This window comes from Mus caroli, chromosome 13 (genome assembly GCF_900094665.2).
Source record: "Mus caroli chromosome 13, CAROLI_EIJ_v1.1, whole genome shotgun sequence".
Taxonomy (NCBI): Eukaryota; Metazoa; Chordata; class Mammalia; order Rodentia; family Muridae; genus Mus; species Mus caroli.
In genome coordinates, this window is record NC_034582.1 from 97,705,461 (window position 1) to 97,723,253 (window position 17,793).

Here is a 17,793-nt window from a genome sequence, read left to right on the forward strand (position 1 = left end):
GTTCAGCCAAAAGACACAGTCTTTTTTTCAGTTTGGTTGGCCTTCTTACCTACTCGCTGGCAAATAGTTACTCCTTTGTAAGCCTCTGATGTTGTAAAGCCTGGCTTGCTCATTTTAGGCCTCAGATTATATTACTGTAATACGAAATGGAATTTCGCTTCAGATTAAATTTAGTCTGTAAGCTACCTAAAATAAACACTGGGCAGGAGCTGCAAAAGAGGAGGGTTAAAGGCACATCTTTGACTCTTAAAAAGGGGCCAGTGTGGGTTGGGTGGGCCACACTGTTAGAGTACTTGGAAAGCATTCTTGACAACTCGGTCTGATTTCTCAGCACTGCTATAATAAATAAATGAATGAATGAATAAATAAATAGATAAATAAATACAGAAACACATAAACAAAGTGAGGGCTAAGACTGTAGTTCAGTGTCAGGACATATGCATTGTGTTTAACCCTCAGGACTGCCAAAAAATGAAAATAGGAACTGATGAAAATTATAAAGAGGGTAAATAACAAAAGGACCGGATTGATCATGCTTTAACATGGAGTTCTGAGATCTATCAACCTGCCGTTGTTACTCTGTGAAGGAAGCAGGGAGGCCTCCCTCCATCTCCAGCCTGCTGGAAAGGGTTGGTCTGATCTCCATAACACAGTCAGTCACAAATATCTCTTTGGCAGTGTCTCTTAAGCTTTACATCTTTATAGTTTTAAAGTTTCTCTTTTTCCCTTTTGACCTGTTGGTCTGACCAGTAGTGGCAATACCCTCCATTAATTAGTTTATCTATTTTAATTGTCTATAATCTCATTTCCCCCATTGATGACAGTTTCTAGTATCTTCTCTTTTGTACCATCCCATTTCCTTTGTACAGCACACTAAAATTCCACCCCATGTTCGGTTGTGCACTGTTAGGTTTCATTCCTCTACCCTTACAGCATCTTTGTAACATCCCTATGCATTTTAATTTTTGCTGTCATTTTAATGGGCAATTCTATTTTTCAATTATAGGCTGCAAGTTTAATGCAGAACCCTCAAGTTCAGCAGCTGTAAGTATAAAGGGCTCCTTATGCCTGTTTCCTTCTCATTGCAGGGCTCCTAATTAAAGCACACCATCAGAATTGATAAAAATGCACTGAATTCCAGTCACTCACACATTTGACCCAGTCCCTTGATGTATTTCATTGACATTTTCTTCCCATGAGGAATACATGCTGATCTCCATGGTCTGTCTCTTGTTACCCTAGAATGTCAGGGATGATGACAAATGCCATTGGAGGACCAGCTGCCGGAGTTGGAGGCCTAACAGACCTGTCTAGCCTAATCCAAGCGTGAGTGTTTGCCCTGCTTTGTGTCCTATTGAATGGGTTAAGGCAAGGTGACCAAAAGCAGCCTGGGGAGGAAAGGCTTTGTTGGAGCTCACGGTTTGTAGACCATCACGAAGGGAAGCGAGAGGGACTGGAGAGAGGGCTCAGTGGTTAAGAGCACTGACTTTTTTTTTTTTTTTCTTTTTCTTTCCATAGGATTTTCACATTTCAGCAGATCTTTAGGAGTCATTAGCAGTAGAAGTAGGCAGAACTCTGGTGTGGTGGGTGGTACACAACTTCAATTCCAGCACTTGGGAAGCTGAGGCAGGTGGAGCTTCTGTTAGTTGCAGACCAGCCAGGTCTACATATTGATAACTCATAACAAGCAAGCAAACAAATAAAACAAAAACAAGAAAGTAGGTAGTTTCCATCCATAACTGGTAGCTGGAGCTGCTGAGGAACATGCCTTAACTTCCCGAGACCTCAGGACATTCACTTAGTCTTTTGAGGTCCAGCTAAATTTTTGTTGTTTCTAGTATGGATTTAGGGTCATATAGGATGTCAGGACTGTCATCTACACTTACAGAGAGTCCCTAAGGATTGATTCCCTGCTGTACACTTAGAGAGGGTCCCTAAGGATTGATGTCCTGCTGTACACTTACAGAGGGTCCCTGAGAATTGATGTCCTGCTGTACACTTACAGAGGATCCCTGAGAATTGATGTTCTGCTGTACACTTACAGAGGATCCCTGAGAATTGATGTCCTGCTGTACACTTAGAGAGGGTCCCTAAGGATTGATGTCCTGCTGTACACTTACAGAGGATCCCTGAGAATTGATGTTCTGCTGTACACTTACAGAGGATCCCTGGGAATTGATGTCCTGATGTACACTTAGAGAGGGTCCCTGAGGATTGATGTCCTGCTGTACACTTAGAGAGGGTCCCTGAGAATTGATGTCCTGCTGTACACTTACTGAAGGTCCCTAAGTACTGATGCCCTGCTCATTGACACACACTCATTTTGTAAGCTTGAATAACTACTCTGGGATTTACGTGGTAGTCATGTGTTTACTGAAAATATGTATTAATTAGGTGCAGATCCATATTTTAAAATCAGTTTTTTGAAATATAGTCTTGCTGTGTAGCCCTTGTTACCTTCCAATTGAAGGTGATCTTCCCGGGTGTTCTGGGATTACAAACATGGGCCACATACTTGGCTTAAAATCACCTTTGCTTTAGCGGTAGAGCCCTCACTGGGTTTAATCCCTAGCACCACAAAGGAAGTAAAGTGAGTTTTAAGGTCATGTTGCATGTTACATCCTTAATATTCGGAACACTTCGGGAATGCAGTCAAGCTTCTGGGGCACAGGAAACTGACTCCACACACGCAAGCACGTTACTGCCCATCAGAATGTCCAAGACACTGCATCTTGAATATGTGTCTGCTACTGCCCCTGCCAAGTTGATAGGAAGCCGCAGTTCCAGTTTCTAATTTGTTCTCAAAACCAATCACCACCTAAGATGTTGAACTTTTAGGGTGACCCTTAAGTGGCCTGATTATCATGCTTAATACATGTAATTGAGGTCACAAACTGAAGAGCTTGTGATAAACGTATTTTATTGTAATTTCAAGGACCATCTTATTAGAATTTAAAGGAAAAAAAAAAAAAAACCAGGACAGGCAAGCTATAAATCAGAGCCATTGCCCAGAGAAGAATGGAAAAGAGAAGTAAAAATTAGAACAAAAATCCAAACAAACAAATTACCCCCCCCCAAAAGAAAACAACCCATTGCTGTTTGAGTTAAGCCAGCGTGGAGGTCAGCCACCTGGCAGTAACACCATAGGCAAATGGTGGGGAGTCCATCTTCAGAGCAAGACTAGGGAAGTCCAGAGTTACAGAAAAATTATGCATAGTTTCTGACCAGCATCCAAATGAAAGAGACAGAAAGAAAAGGAGTTTCATCAGGACTCGGAAAAGGGAGCAGACCCAGGGAACCCCAGTGGTGGCTCCTACAAACTGTCTAAAGTCTATATTTTCTGAGGCAGGGTCTTATGAAGGCCACATTGACCTTGATTTTACTACATAGCTGGGGGTGGTCTTGAACTCTTGATCTTCTTGCCTCTTCTTCTTTAGTGCTGGAATTATAGATATGCATTACCACCCTGTTTCAAAGTTGTGTATGACTGTTTAATGAGGTGTTGGGACTGAAGCTAGAGCCGTAGGCATGCTAGGGAAGTGTTCTGTTGGGCTAGAGAGATAGCTCAGAGATTAAGAACACTAACTGCACAATAATAAGAATAATATAGCCGGGCGTGGTGGCGCACGCCTTTAATCCCAGCACTTGGCAGGCAGAGGCAGGTGGATTTCTGAGTTCGAGGCCAGCCTGGTCTACAGAGTAAGTTCCAGGACAGCCAGGGCTATACAGAGAAACCCTGTCTCGAAAAACCGATATATATATATATATATATATATATAATCTTAACACTCACGTAAGAACCTGGGCATCCCATACACACCTGTAGCATTAGCTCCAAAGGGGAGGAGACAGGGGGATCGCTGGGACTTGCTGGCTTCCAGCCTATTTAAGAAAATGCAAGTTTAGGTTCAGGGAAAAACAGGGAATGACAGAGGAGGTCACCTGACATCCCTACTGGCCTAGGCTTGTGCAGTTGCACACCATGCATATAAATAGACACACACACAGAAACACACACACACAGATACACACACATATACACACAGACACATACACACAGACACATACACACACATACACACATACACACAGACACACAGACACACACACACACACACACACATACACATACACACACACACAGACACACACACAGACACACACACAGACACACACACAGACACACACAGACACACAGACACATACACACACATACACACACACACAGACACACATACACACACACACACACACAGACACACATACACACACACACACACACACACATACACACACATGCTTGTAACCTTTAAAAGAAGTCCTGCCATTGAACCTCATTCCCAGGCCTTTAAAACTTTGTCTTATAAAATATTCATTTTTTTTGAGGCCAGCCTAGTCTACAGAGTGAGTTTCAGGACAGTCAAGGCTACACAGAGAAAACCTGTCTTGAAAAAACAAAAGAAAAAGAAAATCCCTTTTCACTGACCTCTCTAAGGATCCCAGCCTGGGAGTTGTTCTGTTCTGTCCAGAGAAACTAGGAAGATTGGTGCATTGTTTTGGGCACACTGTAAGGAGCGTGCGCTAGAGCTCTGATCACACAGTGGACAAGCAGATCACATCCGACCCAGGCTCTGATCACACAGTGGACAAGCAGATCACATCCGACCCAGGCTCTTCATCTTCAGGGTTTGGTTTTCCTCTTCATCTTCAACAAGACACTGCTTGTTTCCCAAGGAGAAACCTTTAGCCTGGGTTGGAGAGAGATCAGTTGGTAGAACTTGCCTTGCTACCAGGAAGACATGAGTTCAATCCCCGGACGAAGTTGAAAACAAAAAAACCAAAAACCTGGCAGTGATGGCACATCTTGTAATTTCAGGGTTGGAACCTAGGGACAGAGGACCCCTGGGGCTGGCAGGCCTGTGAGCCAGCCTAGTCTGTAACAAAGCCTTCTGGCCAGTCAATAAACCCTGTCTTTTTTTTTTTTTTTTTTTCGTGTGGCTTTAAAAAAAATTTTTTTTACTAGATATTTTCTTCATTTACATTTCAAATGCTATCCCAAAAGTCTCCTATACCCTCCCCCCACCCCCGCCCTCCTCCTCTACCCACCCATTCCAACTTCTTAGCCCTGGCATTCCCCTGTACTGGGGCATATAAAGTTTGTAAGACCAAGGGGCCTCTCTTCCCAATGATGGCTGACTAGGCCATCTTCTGCTACATATGCAGCTAGAGCTCTGAGGGCACTGGTTAGTTCATATTGTTGTTCCACCTATAGGGTTGCAGACCCCTTCAGCTCCTTGGGTGCTTTCTCTAGCTCCTTCATTGGGAGCCCTGTGTTCCATCCTATAGATGACTGTGAGCATCCACTTCTGTATTTGCCAGGCACTGGCATAGCCTCACAAGAGACAGCTATATCAGGGTCCTTTCAGCATAATCTTCCTGACATATGCAATAGTGTTTGTGTTTGGTGGCTGATTATGGGATGGACCCCCCGGTGGGGCAGTCTCTGAATGGTCCATCCTTTCATCTTAGCTCCAAACTTTGTCTCTGTAACTCCTTCCATGGGTATTGTGTTCTCTATTCTAGGGAGGAATGAAGGATCCATGAAGTAATCCTTCTCCTTGATTTTCTTGTGTTTTGCAAATTGTATCTTGGGTATTCTAGGTTTCTGGGCTAATATCCACTTATCAGTGAGTGCATATCAAGTGACTTCTTTTGTGATTGGGTTACCTCACTCAGGATGATATCCTCCAGATACATCCATTTGCCTAAGAATTTCATAAATTCATTGTTTTTAATAGCTGAGTAGTACTCCATTGTGTAAATGTACCACATTTTTTGTATCCATTCCTCTGTTGAGGGACATCTGGGTTCTTTCCAGCTTCTGGCTATTATAAATAATGCTGCATCCAATATATACAAAGAGCTCAAGAAGCTGAACTCCAGAAATTCAAATAACCCCATTAAAAATGGGGTACAGAGCTAAACAAAGAATTCTCAACTGAGGAATACTGAAGGGCTGAGAAGCACTGGAAAAAATGTTAAACATTCTTAATCATCAGGGAAATGCAAATCAAACCCTGTCTTAAAACACACAAAAACGCACTGCACCCAAGGATCAATACTAACAGTTGCCCTTTCACTTCCATGTGTGCCCTTGCCCTCATGTGCACCAGTACACACATGAGATGTACAGAAACACACACCACACACCCCCATGGGAACTCTCTGTCCTGCATAATAATGCTATGCAGAACAGTGGTAATATTATGGCTGTATTCAATAAATATTGTGTTCATAAGAAAAATTCACTTTGAAAGTCCTACAGCATCTCCAGTTCAGTTTATTCCGCTTTTGTCCTGCAGGGGGCAGCAGTTTGCGCAGCAGATACAACAGCAGAATCCGGAACTCATAGAGCAGCTGAGAAACCACATCCGGAGCAGATCCTTCAGCAGCAGTACGGAAGAACACTCCTGACTTGACCAGGACCCTCCCCCCAGTACAAACATTCTGACGTGTACATTTGTAGATAATAGCCAAAAACAAAGTAACAAAACCCACCCTATACAGTGTCAGAACGTAACGGAGGAAAGTCTCCTGTGTAATCCTGAGAGAATACGTCTGTTGAGATAATAGTTTACCACAAGCAGACTTGAACGTAATCCAGACAGACTCCTTTGGAAAGCAATGATCAGTAGCCTTGTTAAGGGTAAATACAGCCTGGGGACAAGGGTCCATCCATTTTAAAACTTTTATCATCATATTTGTATATTAGACTTAGTACAGAGTATATTTATTGAATAGTAGGGCTATTTATTGGAAAGTTCCTTAGCTGCAGGTTTCCCTAGGCAGTGGTCTTGAGAGGGGCGATGCTGGCTTAGAAGACACGTGCTTGGCAGCACGTCAGAGAGAAGCGCTGGCACGTGCTACCATCAGTGACGCGTGTCTATCGAGAGTGGCACTTGGAAGATACTGTGAATGCACAGAAAGCGAAGGCAGTGTGCTCAGGTTTTCTGCATAGATTCTTTTTTAACTAAGCTTGTCTGTAGCTTCGTGTTTATAGCGTTCGCATGGCCAGTTAAGTACATAATGAAACATACTTAGAAATCCTTAATGATGCTGGTCAGGTCAGTGACATAACTGCCCCATTTAATTATCACAGCTTAACTGTCACAATTTCATTGCTGGTAAACTTACCTAGGGCAGTATCTAGTTACATTTAAAGAAGCCACTGACGTGCCCCCAGATTCCGGGTTTCCTAAGTGGGATTTAATTATGTGCCCATCAAAGACCACGACGACGACGACTATTTTTACTTGACCATTATTTGATGGCTAACAGAAGCATCCATCTCTAATATTGCTCACTTGTGTAATCCTTTGGTGCTGTTTGGCTTGGCATGTCCGTTCTTACGCTTAACTTTAATTTATTGCAATTTAAACGTAACAGGAGACTTTAACTATCTTATTTTAAATTGGATGCCACACTGTGCATCTGGCGTGTGGTTAGTAGGAAGAAATGACACGAGATATCGATGGGAGGACTCTTAGTGCACTGATGGATGAGAAGGCTCATTTCAAATGGAACTGGCTTATTAACCAAAAACTTGGTTCCCATCCCATCACTGCATTAGAGGGGAAATAAGTAGGAACAGAGAGTAGATGCCCCATGGAACAGATCCTGGAGCTGTTAAAGGACAACCAGAGCGCCTGGGAACTCAGATCAGTGCATCATGCTTGCCCAGCATGTGTGAGGCCCTGGGGTACCCCCTCCCCAGTACTGCATGCAAAGGGAATGGCGCTGAGTCCCAGCACGTGGGAGGTAAGGGTCAGAACCAGGAATTCAGCATCACTCTTGGCTACACAGTGAGTACGATGCTAGCCTGGGCTACAGGAACCCTGTCTCGAAAACAAACCCCCCCAAACACCCCAGTAGAAAAAAAAAAACCCAAACAACAAAACGGACAATTAGAAAACCTCATGACTTGCTCTAGATTTCTGTATTTAACAACTTTGGGAAACAAATCTTTGTGAAGAAGATAAGCTGAATAGGCCTGTCTTGTTAAAAAAAAAAATAAGGCTCAGTGATTTCAGTGGTCTTAGGAGAGAATGATATTCCTTCTCTTTAACTCTTTCGGGAAGCAGACAAGGAAGAAACAGTCCCCAAATCATGTGAGCAGTAGGACTCGGGGGAGAATTCCCAGCTTAGGAAATGATCTTCATGTGCTAATGCCCCTTGCTGAAGGCAGTTCTTCTTAGGTGAAATACAGGAACCAGTGGATCTTCTACTGCACGTTTCTAGTTTTGTTTCTTTGGGAAGGAAGGAACAGACAGCCAGATGTTGTCTCCCACTTCCACAGATTTTCTTTCCAGTCAGGACACCCTTTACTCTTCAGGTCTGTCCAGCACATGGGAATCATCACACTGCAAGCCATTTCAATAATTTTTTGGTATGGTCTGATTGTGCGAGCTGTCTTAAAAGTTTAAGACACTTCCCCGGTATTCTTCCCCTCCTTCTCTTGCTAAGAGAAACAGGGCACTGAGTATTTCCATGTGTCCCGATTAGGGATGCCTGACTTCCATGTGTCCTGATTAGGGTACCTGACTTCCATGTGTTCTGATTAGGGATGCCTGACTTCCATGAACCCATTTCACTGGTGTAGCTGACGCTGTGACCATGCTATGCAAAATTCACTGTGTCCTTTCTATGGAAATGGAATTTTCATTTACTATATCAAATTGTCAATCTAGTTTTTATAATAGTTGACTCAGATCCTTTATAAGATGGCATTATCTGTCCTTTATTTAAAGTATGAATAGTACACAGCTATGTTGTGTATGCACAGAAGAGACTTTGTAACTCAGAGAATATAGCAGAATAAGTTGTACATTCCGACTGACTGAAACAATGGTTCAGTCATAAGAGGATTCTGATAAATACGACTTGACCAGTCTGTCAGTCTAAAGGAACGGACCTCAGTTCTCAGTGCTTATATTTTGTTTTGCACAGATATTCATCAATCATGACTAATGTATGTGAGGGGCAAGTCTTCTGAATATACCTTTCATTTTGGACCAAACAATTTGTCATGGCAATAAATAGTTATGCATTTAAGAAAACAGGTTTTGTCTTTGACTTAATGCAGTCCTCCATTGTAAAGAGTTATATATTTTTTAGAACTTTTTTTATTTCATGTATGTGGGTACACTGTTGCTGTCTGCAGACACACCAGAAGAAGACATTGAATCCCATTACAGATGGTTGTGAGCCACCATGTGGTTGGCTGGTAATTGAACTCAGTACCTCTGGAAGAGCAGTCAGAGCTCTTAATTGCTGAGCCATCTCTCTAGCCCAAGAGTTATATTTTTAATATATAGTAGGGATTTTGAACTCGCCAAACTAGGATGAAGTTTATTTAACAGCCTGGGTTTTGTTTCCCTGACAAACAGGGAAGCCTTTTGATGCATACCTATTGCAAAGCTGTTGTAAGCCTTAGTTTTCTTGCTGATTTGTTCCTGACATGAATGGTTGCAATTTTTTAAAAGATTTATTTATTTTATATATGTAAGTACACTACCATTGTCTTCAGACACACCAGAAGAGGGCATCAGAACCCATTACAGATGGTTGTGAGCCACCATGTGGTTGCTGGGAATTGAACTTAGGACCGCTGGAAGACCAATTAGGGCTCTTAACCTCTGAGCCATCTCTCCAACCCCCGAATGGTTGTGATTAAATGGACAAATAAATCTTTTATATTAGTACATGATAGAAAGTTAAAAATCAGAGCCGGGCGTGGTGGCGCACGCCTTTGATCCCAGCACTTGGGAGGCAGAGGAGGCGGATTTCTGAGTTCGAGGCTAGCCTGGTCTACAGAGTGAGTTCCAGGACAGCCAGAGCTATACAGAGAAACCCTGTCTCCAAAAACCAAAAGAAAAAAAAAAATCAGATGTGAAGTTGGAATCATTTAAATGTATATTATGAAAATAAGCTCTTTATTCTTCAGTAGGGAAAACCCCCAGGAGTCTTTAGATTAAAGTGAAATAATTGCTAACATTGTTGAAAGCTAATTAAATCAATCAATCCTGGCCTGCTCTTGAGTGTCTGTTAACGTGTGTTGGTATGTGTACACTGAGACAGACATGCAACCATACAACAATTTTGAAAACAACTAAGATGTTTCTCCTGCGTGAGTTAGGAAATAATCAGGCTGCAGGAGGGGGCTGCAGTGTTTTACACAGGCCTCTCTTTGTTGACTAAGCACCTAGGAAAGAGATTGCAGTTGACTATGATTAGTTCAGCTAACTTTCTATATCAAGTATCATGGAAATTCGATAATCCTAAAGCAAATGGTGTCTTCCAGCAGAGTTAGTGTGTAGCCTAGGGGCCTTAGCAAGCAGGTCCATCAACCAAGGATACACCTGCTAGCGTACTCAGACGGCAGAATTCATCTGTTCACCCAGCATAAAACATCTGATACCCAGCCCTTTACAAAAAGGCTTGCTGACTGCTTTTTATATACTTGTTAGACAAAAAGCCTCAAAGATGAGCTTGTTGAAAACAAAAAAAATGACAGTTATCTTAAAGGACACAAAATATATACAGAAAATAAAGAAATGTTTTGTTCCTCTAGAATATAATTCAAAAGATAAAACTAGTGTTTTTACAACAAATGTTTAAAATTCAACTGTTTTACAGGAAACATTTAAATAACATATACTTGTTTTCACTACTGATCACTGCACAAAGCTGACGAAATACGGAGAGCATTTCTGTGATTAAACAAGAAGTCTGACATTAGGAATTTTCTTTAGGCTTCCACTTCCACGGCTGCTGAGACCACGCAGACTTGCGCGATGTCATCATATTCGTATGTTCTCTTTAGAAATGTGTCAGTGAGTCTTAAGCCAGAGACACTCTAGAGAGAGAGAGAGAGAGATATGTAACTCAGCGTTCACTCACTGATAATCACCATGGAAAATACAGCTATCAGAAATGATGACTTAGCCCACCCGGTTGAAATCACTGAACAGAACATACTTGGAGCCCCTGTACTGAGGACAGGAGTGTCAGGGCCAGGCAGAGCGAGGAGCTGGGGTGCAGTTTCCCCAGCTGTCGTCCTGAGATCCCACACCAGTGGATGGAATTGGTGTTGCACATCTCCAGCACGAGGTCCATCATCCTCTCACTGCTGAAACAATCAGAAACCAGGATAAATCTGCTTATTTCCTAAGCAGATACCATCACATTCCTAAAATGAGCATGTCATTACTCAGCCTAAGATAGAATGAAGGAACGAGGAACCACTTGGGAGTTAAAAGTAGATGGATTAGAAGTTTGAGGCTAGCTAGCCTTAGCCAGTGTGAGGCCAGCCTGGGCTACAAAGAGGTACTGTCTCAGAAAGCAAAATCAACCAAAAGCCACGATAGGGAAAATGATGGGACAGCATCTTCCAGGGTTCCAGTAGCTGCACAGCTACCGGCTGCTGAGGTGGTTTTCCAGTTGTTAGTATTCACAGGCTCCCTGCTGCTGCCGATGCTGGCCTTGTCTTTTGTCTAGACTAAGGCTTTTGAATCTCATTTTACTGCTATGTCTCTTACTCATTCTACTGAGAACTCCACAGGAAAGGACAACGGATGGGTGCTTAGTCCTTGTCATGAAAAATCTCTGTCCTTTTAGCATGCGGCTAACTGAGGAAATGATTGAAAGGGGTCATAAGTAACAGCCATTCACGCTTGCTCACTGGGTTCTCTGACAAGACTTGAGGAGCATCACTTCAGCTTACCCACTTAGCTAACAGGCTCAGAACAGATTTCTAGTCTCTCTGTTAATTTTAGTTCCTTGGCTTCTGTGTGCCTTAGGATTTGGCTCCAATTTCAATATTGACTTAAAATTTAACTTACATACTGAAATTTTATTTGCTTTTAAATGTTTCGATCTCCCTAACAATTAAAAATGCTCTTTGCAGCCGGGCATGGTGGCGCACACCTTTAATCCCAGCACTCGGGAGGCAGAGGCAGGTGGATTTCTGAGTTCGAGGCTAGCCTGGTCTACAAAGTGAGTTCCAGGACAGCCAGGGCTATACAGAGAAACCCTGTCTTGAAAAACAAACAAACAAACAAACAAATGCTCTTTGTGTTAGAGAGCATGTACAACATGATTTTCTCAGTCAATTCTATAACAATGTATTCTGTGTTTTTTCACATCCATTTGTTTTGCGTGTGTGCTCTGTGCAGATGTGTATGTGCTACACTGTGCATGTGGAAGTCGGTGGACAACCAGCAAGAGCTGGTCTTCTTTCACTCTTCAGTCACTCTAGCAGAGGGGTTCTGGGACTCAGACTCAGGTCTTCATGCTTAGCGCCAAGTGCTGTGACCCACTGAGCCAGCTCGCTCCTAAGTCTGAGTCTCTTGTACTCTGGACTACCCTCAGACTCTCTTGGTAGATGAAGGTGGCCTTGAGCCTTTGGTCTCTTCCCTCTGTTTCTCAAGTGCTGGTATTACAGCTAGAGATCAAAATCAGGGCATTGCACAGCTTAGGAAGACAACAGCTGGGCCACATCCCACCCTCTCTTCTCTGCTGCTGTAATGTTTTCTATTGCATGTTTTGTATCTGTAGATTGTGTGTAGATTGGGTCAGATTTTTATACATGAGGAAATTGAAACTCTTAAGTTAGAAAACCTAGTTGAATTATTACATTAAAATGAACATCAAAAAATTAATTAAAAAACTTAATAGTACTTTGTTAGTCAATGAGCTTATTTGAAACCCTCAAATCCCCTGGACATACCCTATATTTGCATATCCTTGCCTACATGTTCACAGAAATTTTATGATTTGCACGGTATGGAAAAGGTGTGAGATCTGCCTCTTGTGAATGATTCCCAGGCCAGCCATAGATGACGAGGAACAGCAATACATGGCTGCTACCACAAAACTAAACTCAAATTTTCTATGAAAGGTCTGAGGGGCTGGGAATGCAGCTCAGGTGGTAGCGTTCCCCTAGCATCCACAAGGCCCTGGGTTTGGTCCCAGTGCTTCATGAACAGCATGGTGGTGTGGACCTGTGATGCTACGCAGCACCTGGGAAGTGCGGGGAGGAAGTTCAAGGGCCTCCTCAGCTTTCGAGAAGCGCAGTGCCAGGCTGGAATGGAGAAACTGTCTCAAATAACAACTGTAGCAGTGAGTGTAGCTCATGTGTGTCGCTTCACAGAGTCAGGCCTTTCTGTATTTGAAGGCTATTTCCTTAAATCTAAGTGCTTGACTGAATATGAGAGTGAAGTGATCACGCAGGTATTCTGAAAGAGCTGCAGTTCATTGCTGTAATGTTACTGCGAGACCCAAACTAACAGTATACTGCAAATCATGTAAGAACTATCAACTTGACCTGGCCGGGATGTAATTCTAGGCTTTATATCCTTTAAGTTATATATCCTTTGCTTCTTCTGTTGACTTCCAAAACTGCTTAACAGCTGGGGGAGGGGGTGGATGTCTTTAATGCCATCACTCCAGGAGATACAGGCCATTGGATCTCTATTAACAATATCAGCCTGGTCTACATACATAGTAGTTCCAGGCAAGCAAGGATACACAGGGAGACCTTGTCTCAAAAACAAGGGCAGGGCCAGCCTGGGCTACATAACCAAACTGTCTTAGAGAACACTACCAAAGAAAATAGGCAAAAGGTAAAAAAGTCAGAACCAGTTTCTAACCTATATGGTTTTTTCTTGTTAATATTAAAGAATTTATCACAGAAGTTATCAGAGAAATGTATCTGACTGTTCTTAATCTGTCACCGCGGAAGACCCTGCTGGCTCATTCTTTAGTACTGTGACATGGGAAGGAAGTATAGACAGATGCCCATCTCCACGCATTGGCATTACCTGCAGTTTGTGATTTTGCAGGTAATATGGAAAGGTTCTTCTAGGTTTACTGTGTCTGGGATGGCCTCTAAAGACAGCCTAACATCCCCATAACCTGGAGCCTGTGAAAAAAAGTAACAGTAAAAACACATAATTAGAAAAACCTTTCACGGTTAATGAAGGCGTCTGTACCTTTACTCAAGAGACACAGCTGGCGCTCTGAGAACAGACTGCGGCTCTGGCCTAGTCTCTCACTCTAACCTCTTTTGCTGTGACCTCAGCTACAAGGACCCTGCAGGCCTGGACTGTTTCCGATACAATTACTCCAGACTCAGTAGAATTAAGATGAATCTTGCCTCTAGACAAGAAATGAGTTAGGATTTAGGGGATCTGATCTCAAAGTGTTGTCCAGTTCCAGACCAGCCAGGGATGCACAGGGCAGCCCACTTTAAAACAAAAACAACAGCGGTGTGGACTGAGTTGGTAAGTGCCATAATCCTACGAAGTTCAGGACATCTCCCAGAATGCCTCACTGTAATGAGCATCAAATGAGCAGTGGGCATGGCTTAGTGAGATAAGAACAACTCATACACAGTTATCTTAAGTCCTGTTTGGTGAAATTAACACCACCACCACCACCACCACCAAAAACAACCAAAAAAACCCAAAAGAGACAAAAAACTTACATACTAAATAGAAACAAACACCTGAATGTTTTCCATTAATCTCAGCACTAGTTTTCTACCTATGGATCAACACAACTATTAGGATTTTCTAGAAATGAGTGACTCATGGCCTCTGCTCTTCAGTGCTGAGGTGTAAGACTCAGCTGCCCTCTCCCATCAAGCCCACACTCAGTGTTCTCTGGACTCACCATCCTTTGAAGCTGGCTGGTCTGTAACCGTCCCCTTTCACCTAGATTTGTTTTCCACACTATATCCAGTTTCCCAATTACTGTCACTCCCTTAATGATGCCGGCTTTTTCTGCAAATTCCTTCTTGGGCTTTAGGCAGTACAAGTATTGGCGTGTATCCATTGGCTGCAAATATCCTCTGGACCCAAATGTAGATACACTGGCCAGTGTAGAAATAGACAGAAAAATATATTAAGTATCTTTCTGAAGGCAACACTACTCATACGGTTAATTCTTTTGGGCAATTTGCTGCCCAGATATCTAGGAGTGGTCAGAGGTTTCAACCCAAAAGAAAAGAAACATCTGCCTGGTGAGACAGTGTTTTCAAAGAGCTTGGGCAACTTAATAAGACTCTGTCTCAAATAGAAAGTGAAAAGGAAGCTGTGCTATCGCAGTGATCAGCACTTGCCCAGCATGTGTGAGGCGCTGGCTCATCTCCAGTACTCTCTCTCCATGACAAAGGAAGAAAGCCGGGACAGAGAGAAAACAGCTTCAACACAGAGCAACATGTTCTTTCTCTGTGTGGAGCTGGGACAGAGCCCAGGGTGCTGAACATGCTAGGCAAGTGCTGTTCCATTATCTACACTGCCACCCTTGAGATACACTGCCCTAACTTAAGGAATTGCTTTCAAAGTGAGGAAAGCATGGAAACTTGTTTTCTCAGTGAAAGTAAAGGAGAGCATTAACTTTTCTGTATCTAACCACCATATGAGGATGTCATTACTAAGAAAATCAGCCACCCACCCAGCTATTGCTTCCTCATCTGCATTAGTAATACATTTGTTTGTCCCTTATCTTCCAAAATAGCAACAGAAAGACATTATACTCTTCATAAAATCATTAAAGCCACCCACTGTGATGTCCATTTCTTCTTATACTGAGATATTTTTTTGTCAAATTCACGCTCACCCTAACGTTAATCCCTAGCATGTTCTCCACTATCCTTCCCATGTTCAGGTTTATCACTTGCAGGGTAACAATGATTAGCTTCAGATGGATCTGGATGAAGTCTGAAAGGTAAGAGAAGGAGTACAACCGGGCAGTGGGGCACACGCCTTGATTCCCTACGCAGGAGGCAGAGACAGGCAGGTCAGCCTGGGCTACAGACCTTTCTTTATAATGAAAGCCCGTCTTTGGGGGTTGAGGAGAGAACAAGTGCTTTTGAAAAGTGCAACCCAAGATGAGGAAACTTGGCCTCTTTATTTTTATTAGGGATGTACAAGCAGGTGTGAGGAGAACTCTTTAGTAATGGCAGACATTACACTGTGTACATCACATACAGTAGACTTCAACTATGGACTTTGCTTGTGTTAGGAATCGATACTGCAACAACATTATGAACTAACCAGTACCCCGGAGCTCTTGACTCTAGCTGCATATGTATGGCCTAGTCGGCCATCACTGGAAAGAGAGGCCCATTGGACACGCAAACTTTATATGCCCCAGTACAGGGGAATGCCAGGGCCAAAAGAATGGGAATGGGTGGGTAGGGAAGTGTGGGGGGGGGTATGGGGGACTTTGGGGATAGCATTGGAAATGTAAATGAGGAAAAACACGAAAAAAAAAAAAAAAAAGGAATCGGTACTGGCCCAAGGATCATAAATGTGCCACATTAACACAAGACAGGAGAGCTGGGTTCATGGAGTGTGATGCGCCCTGGGAAGATGTGGCAGAAGCTGGCTTGAGCCTAGCCTGGCAACATGGAGGGAGCCTGGCTCTAAGACAAAGGCATGCGAGGAAACAAAAACCAAGAGGAGAAAGAAACTGACTGGCAAGGAGGGCTTGCTTGTGGGACTTCTGCTCCCGCCTCCCCCAAGACAGGGTTTCTCTGTATAGCCCTGGCTGTCCTGGAACTCACTCTGTAGACCAGGCTGGCCTCGAACTCTGAAATCCGCCTGCCTCTCCCTCCCCAGTGCTGGGATTAAAGGCGTGCGCCACCACCGCCCAGGGGACTTCTGCTTTCTTAGGAAGGTTTTCACTAATCTAAAACTTCTCTAAAACATGTCTATCAATTATTATAAAATAAATCTATTACACAAGAAAAGCCTGCATCTTTCCAAATAATAGCAAACATTTTGTACTCACCATTCTCCAGCTTGGGTCACCGAGTTTAATTCTGTTACATTGTACATTATTGATGGCTCTAGTGAAACTTTCTCCATAAACATTGGTGAGGTTGTAATATTCTGAATTTGTGCTTCAAGAAATACTTCATCAGTCTGAGGATACGGAAAACAAATCCACCAAAATGTCACCGTATTTAAAGTATTAACCTTAATAAAAAAATATCTTACTTATATAAAAAGTATTAACCACAAATGTGATTAGTTCATGCCTGCAAATCAAAATTATCACAATTAATGCAAGAAAAGAAATCTTCCTCCTAACACAATAAACAGGAGCAAAGTGAGGTGTTAGTCCACAGATGCCCTGTCAAACAATGGATGTGGGATAACTTGAATATATTTTATGCACTCCAAAAGCATGAGTTTGACTAGCATTCCTGTTACAACAGCAAAATCTAAATCTGACCAGATGCTAAACTGTTCTAAGGGATTTCAGTGTAATGGGTGCACTCAGGTCGTGCTGAGGAAAGACAACCAAGTCTTCATTTGAGTATTCTGGAATAATGCAACTACTTCAGTTTAGATAGAGACCACTAGCTATAAATAATCCTTTACTATACCCATTAGGGTGTAATTTCTAAAATTAAAGTAACTTATGTGTGGTCTTAGTCACTTCTGGGTTCATTTTATATGGATATTTAAGGTTAAAACAAGGGCATGTAAATAGCCTGATGACGGTTTGGCTTCGAAACCTGTCACAGAGTATTCTGTGGACTTTCAACTATTTCAGAATGATGTCATTCACTTTGGTCAGTGGATAACTTAAATATTCAATTTATAAAAACATTGAATCCGCCGAGCGTTGGTGGCCCACGCCTTTAATCCCAGCACTCGGGAGGCAGAGGCAGGCGGATTTCTGAGTTCGAGGCCAGCCTGGTCTACAAAGTGAGTTCCA

The 17,793-nt window shown here is 42.7% G+C and overlaps 2 protein-coding genes across 7 annotated transcripts in view; one reads left to right on the forward strand and one right to left on the reverse strand.

Annotated features, from left to right (window-relative positions):
* The window catches only part of Sgtb (small glutamine rich tetratricopeptide repeat containing beta), a 34,138-nt gene extending 24,912 nt beyond the window's left edge, over positions 1-9,226 (forward strand). For all 3 annotated transcript variants that reach the window (XM_029468583.1, XM_021180303.2, XM_029468584.1), the window contains exons 9-11: positions 1,007-1,044; positions 1,243-1,326; positions 6,363-9,226. In XM_029468583.1, the coding sequence (XP_029324443.1) occupies positions 1,007-1,044; positions 1,243-1,326; positions 6,363-6,474 (234 nt within the window). In that variant the 3' untranslated portion in view covers positions 6,475-9,226. The remainder of the gene's footprint in view (positions 1-1,006; positions 1,045-1,242; positions 1,327-6,362) is intronic.
* Positions 9,227-9,907: 681 nt separating this feature from the next.
* Positions 9,908-17,793, reverse strand: part of Trappc13 (trafficking protein particle complex 13) — a 35,733-nt gene continuing 27,847 nt past the window's right edge. For 2 of the 4 annotated variants that reach the window (XM_021180040.2, XM_021180042.2), the window contains 5 exons: positions 16,858-16,991; positions 14,734-14,932; positions 13,881-13,981; positions 11,038-11,185; positions 9,908-10,915 (listed from right to left, as the gene is read on the reverse strand). In XM_021180040.2, coding sequence (XP_021035699.1) covers positions 10,808-10,915; positions 11,038-11,185; positions 13,881-13,981; positions 14,734-14,932; positions 16,858-16,991 — 690 coding nt within the window. In that variant the 3' untranslated portion in view covers positions 9,908-10,807. Of the gene's footprint in view, positions 10,916-11,037; positions 11,189-13,880; positions 13,982-14,733; positions 14,933-16,857; positions 16,992-17,793 lie in introns of all 4 variants that reach the window. The other 2 variants (XM_021180041.2, XM_021180039.2) reach the window with 2 other exon arrangements.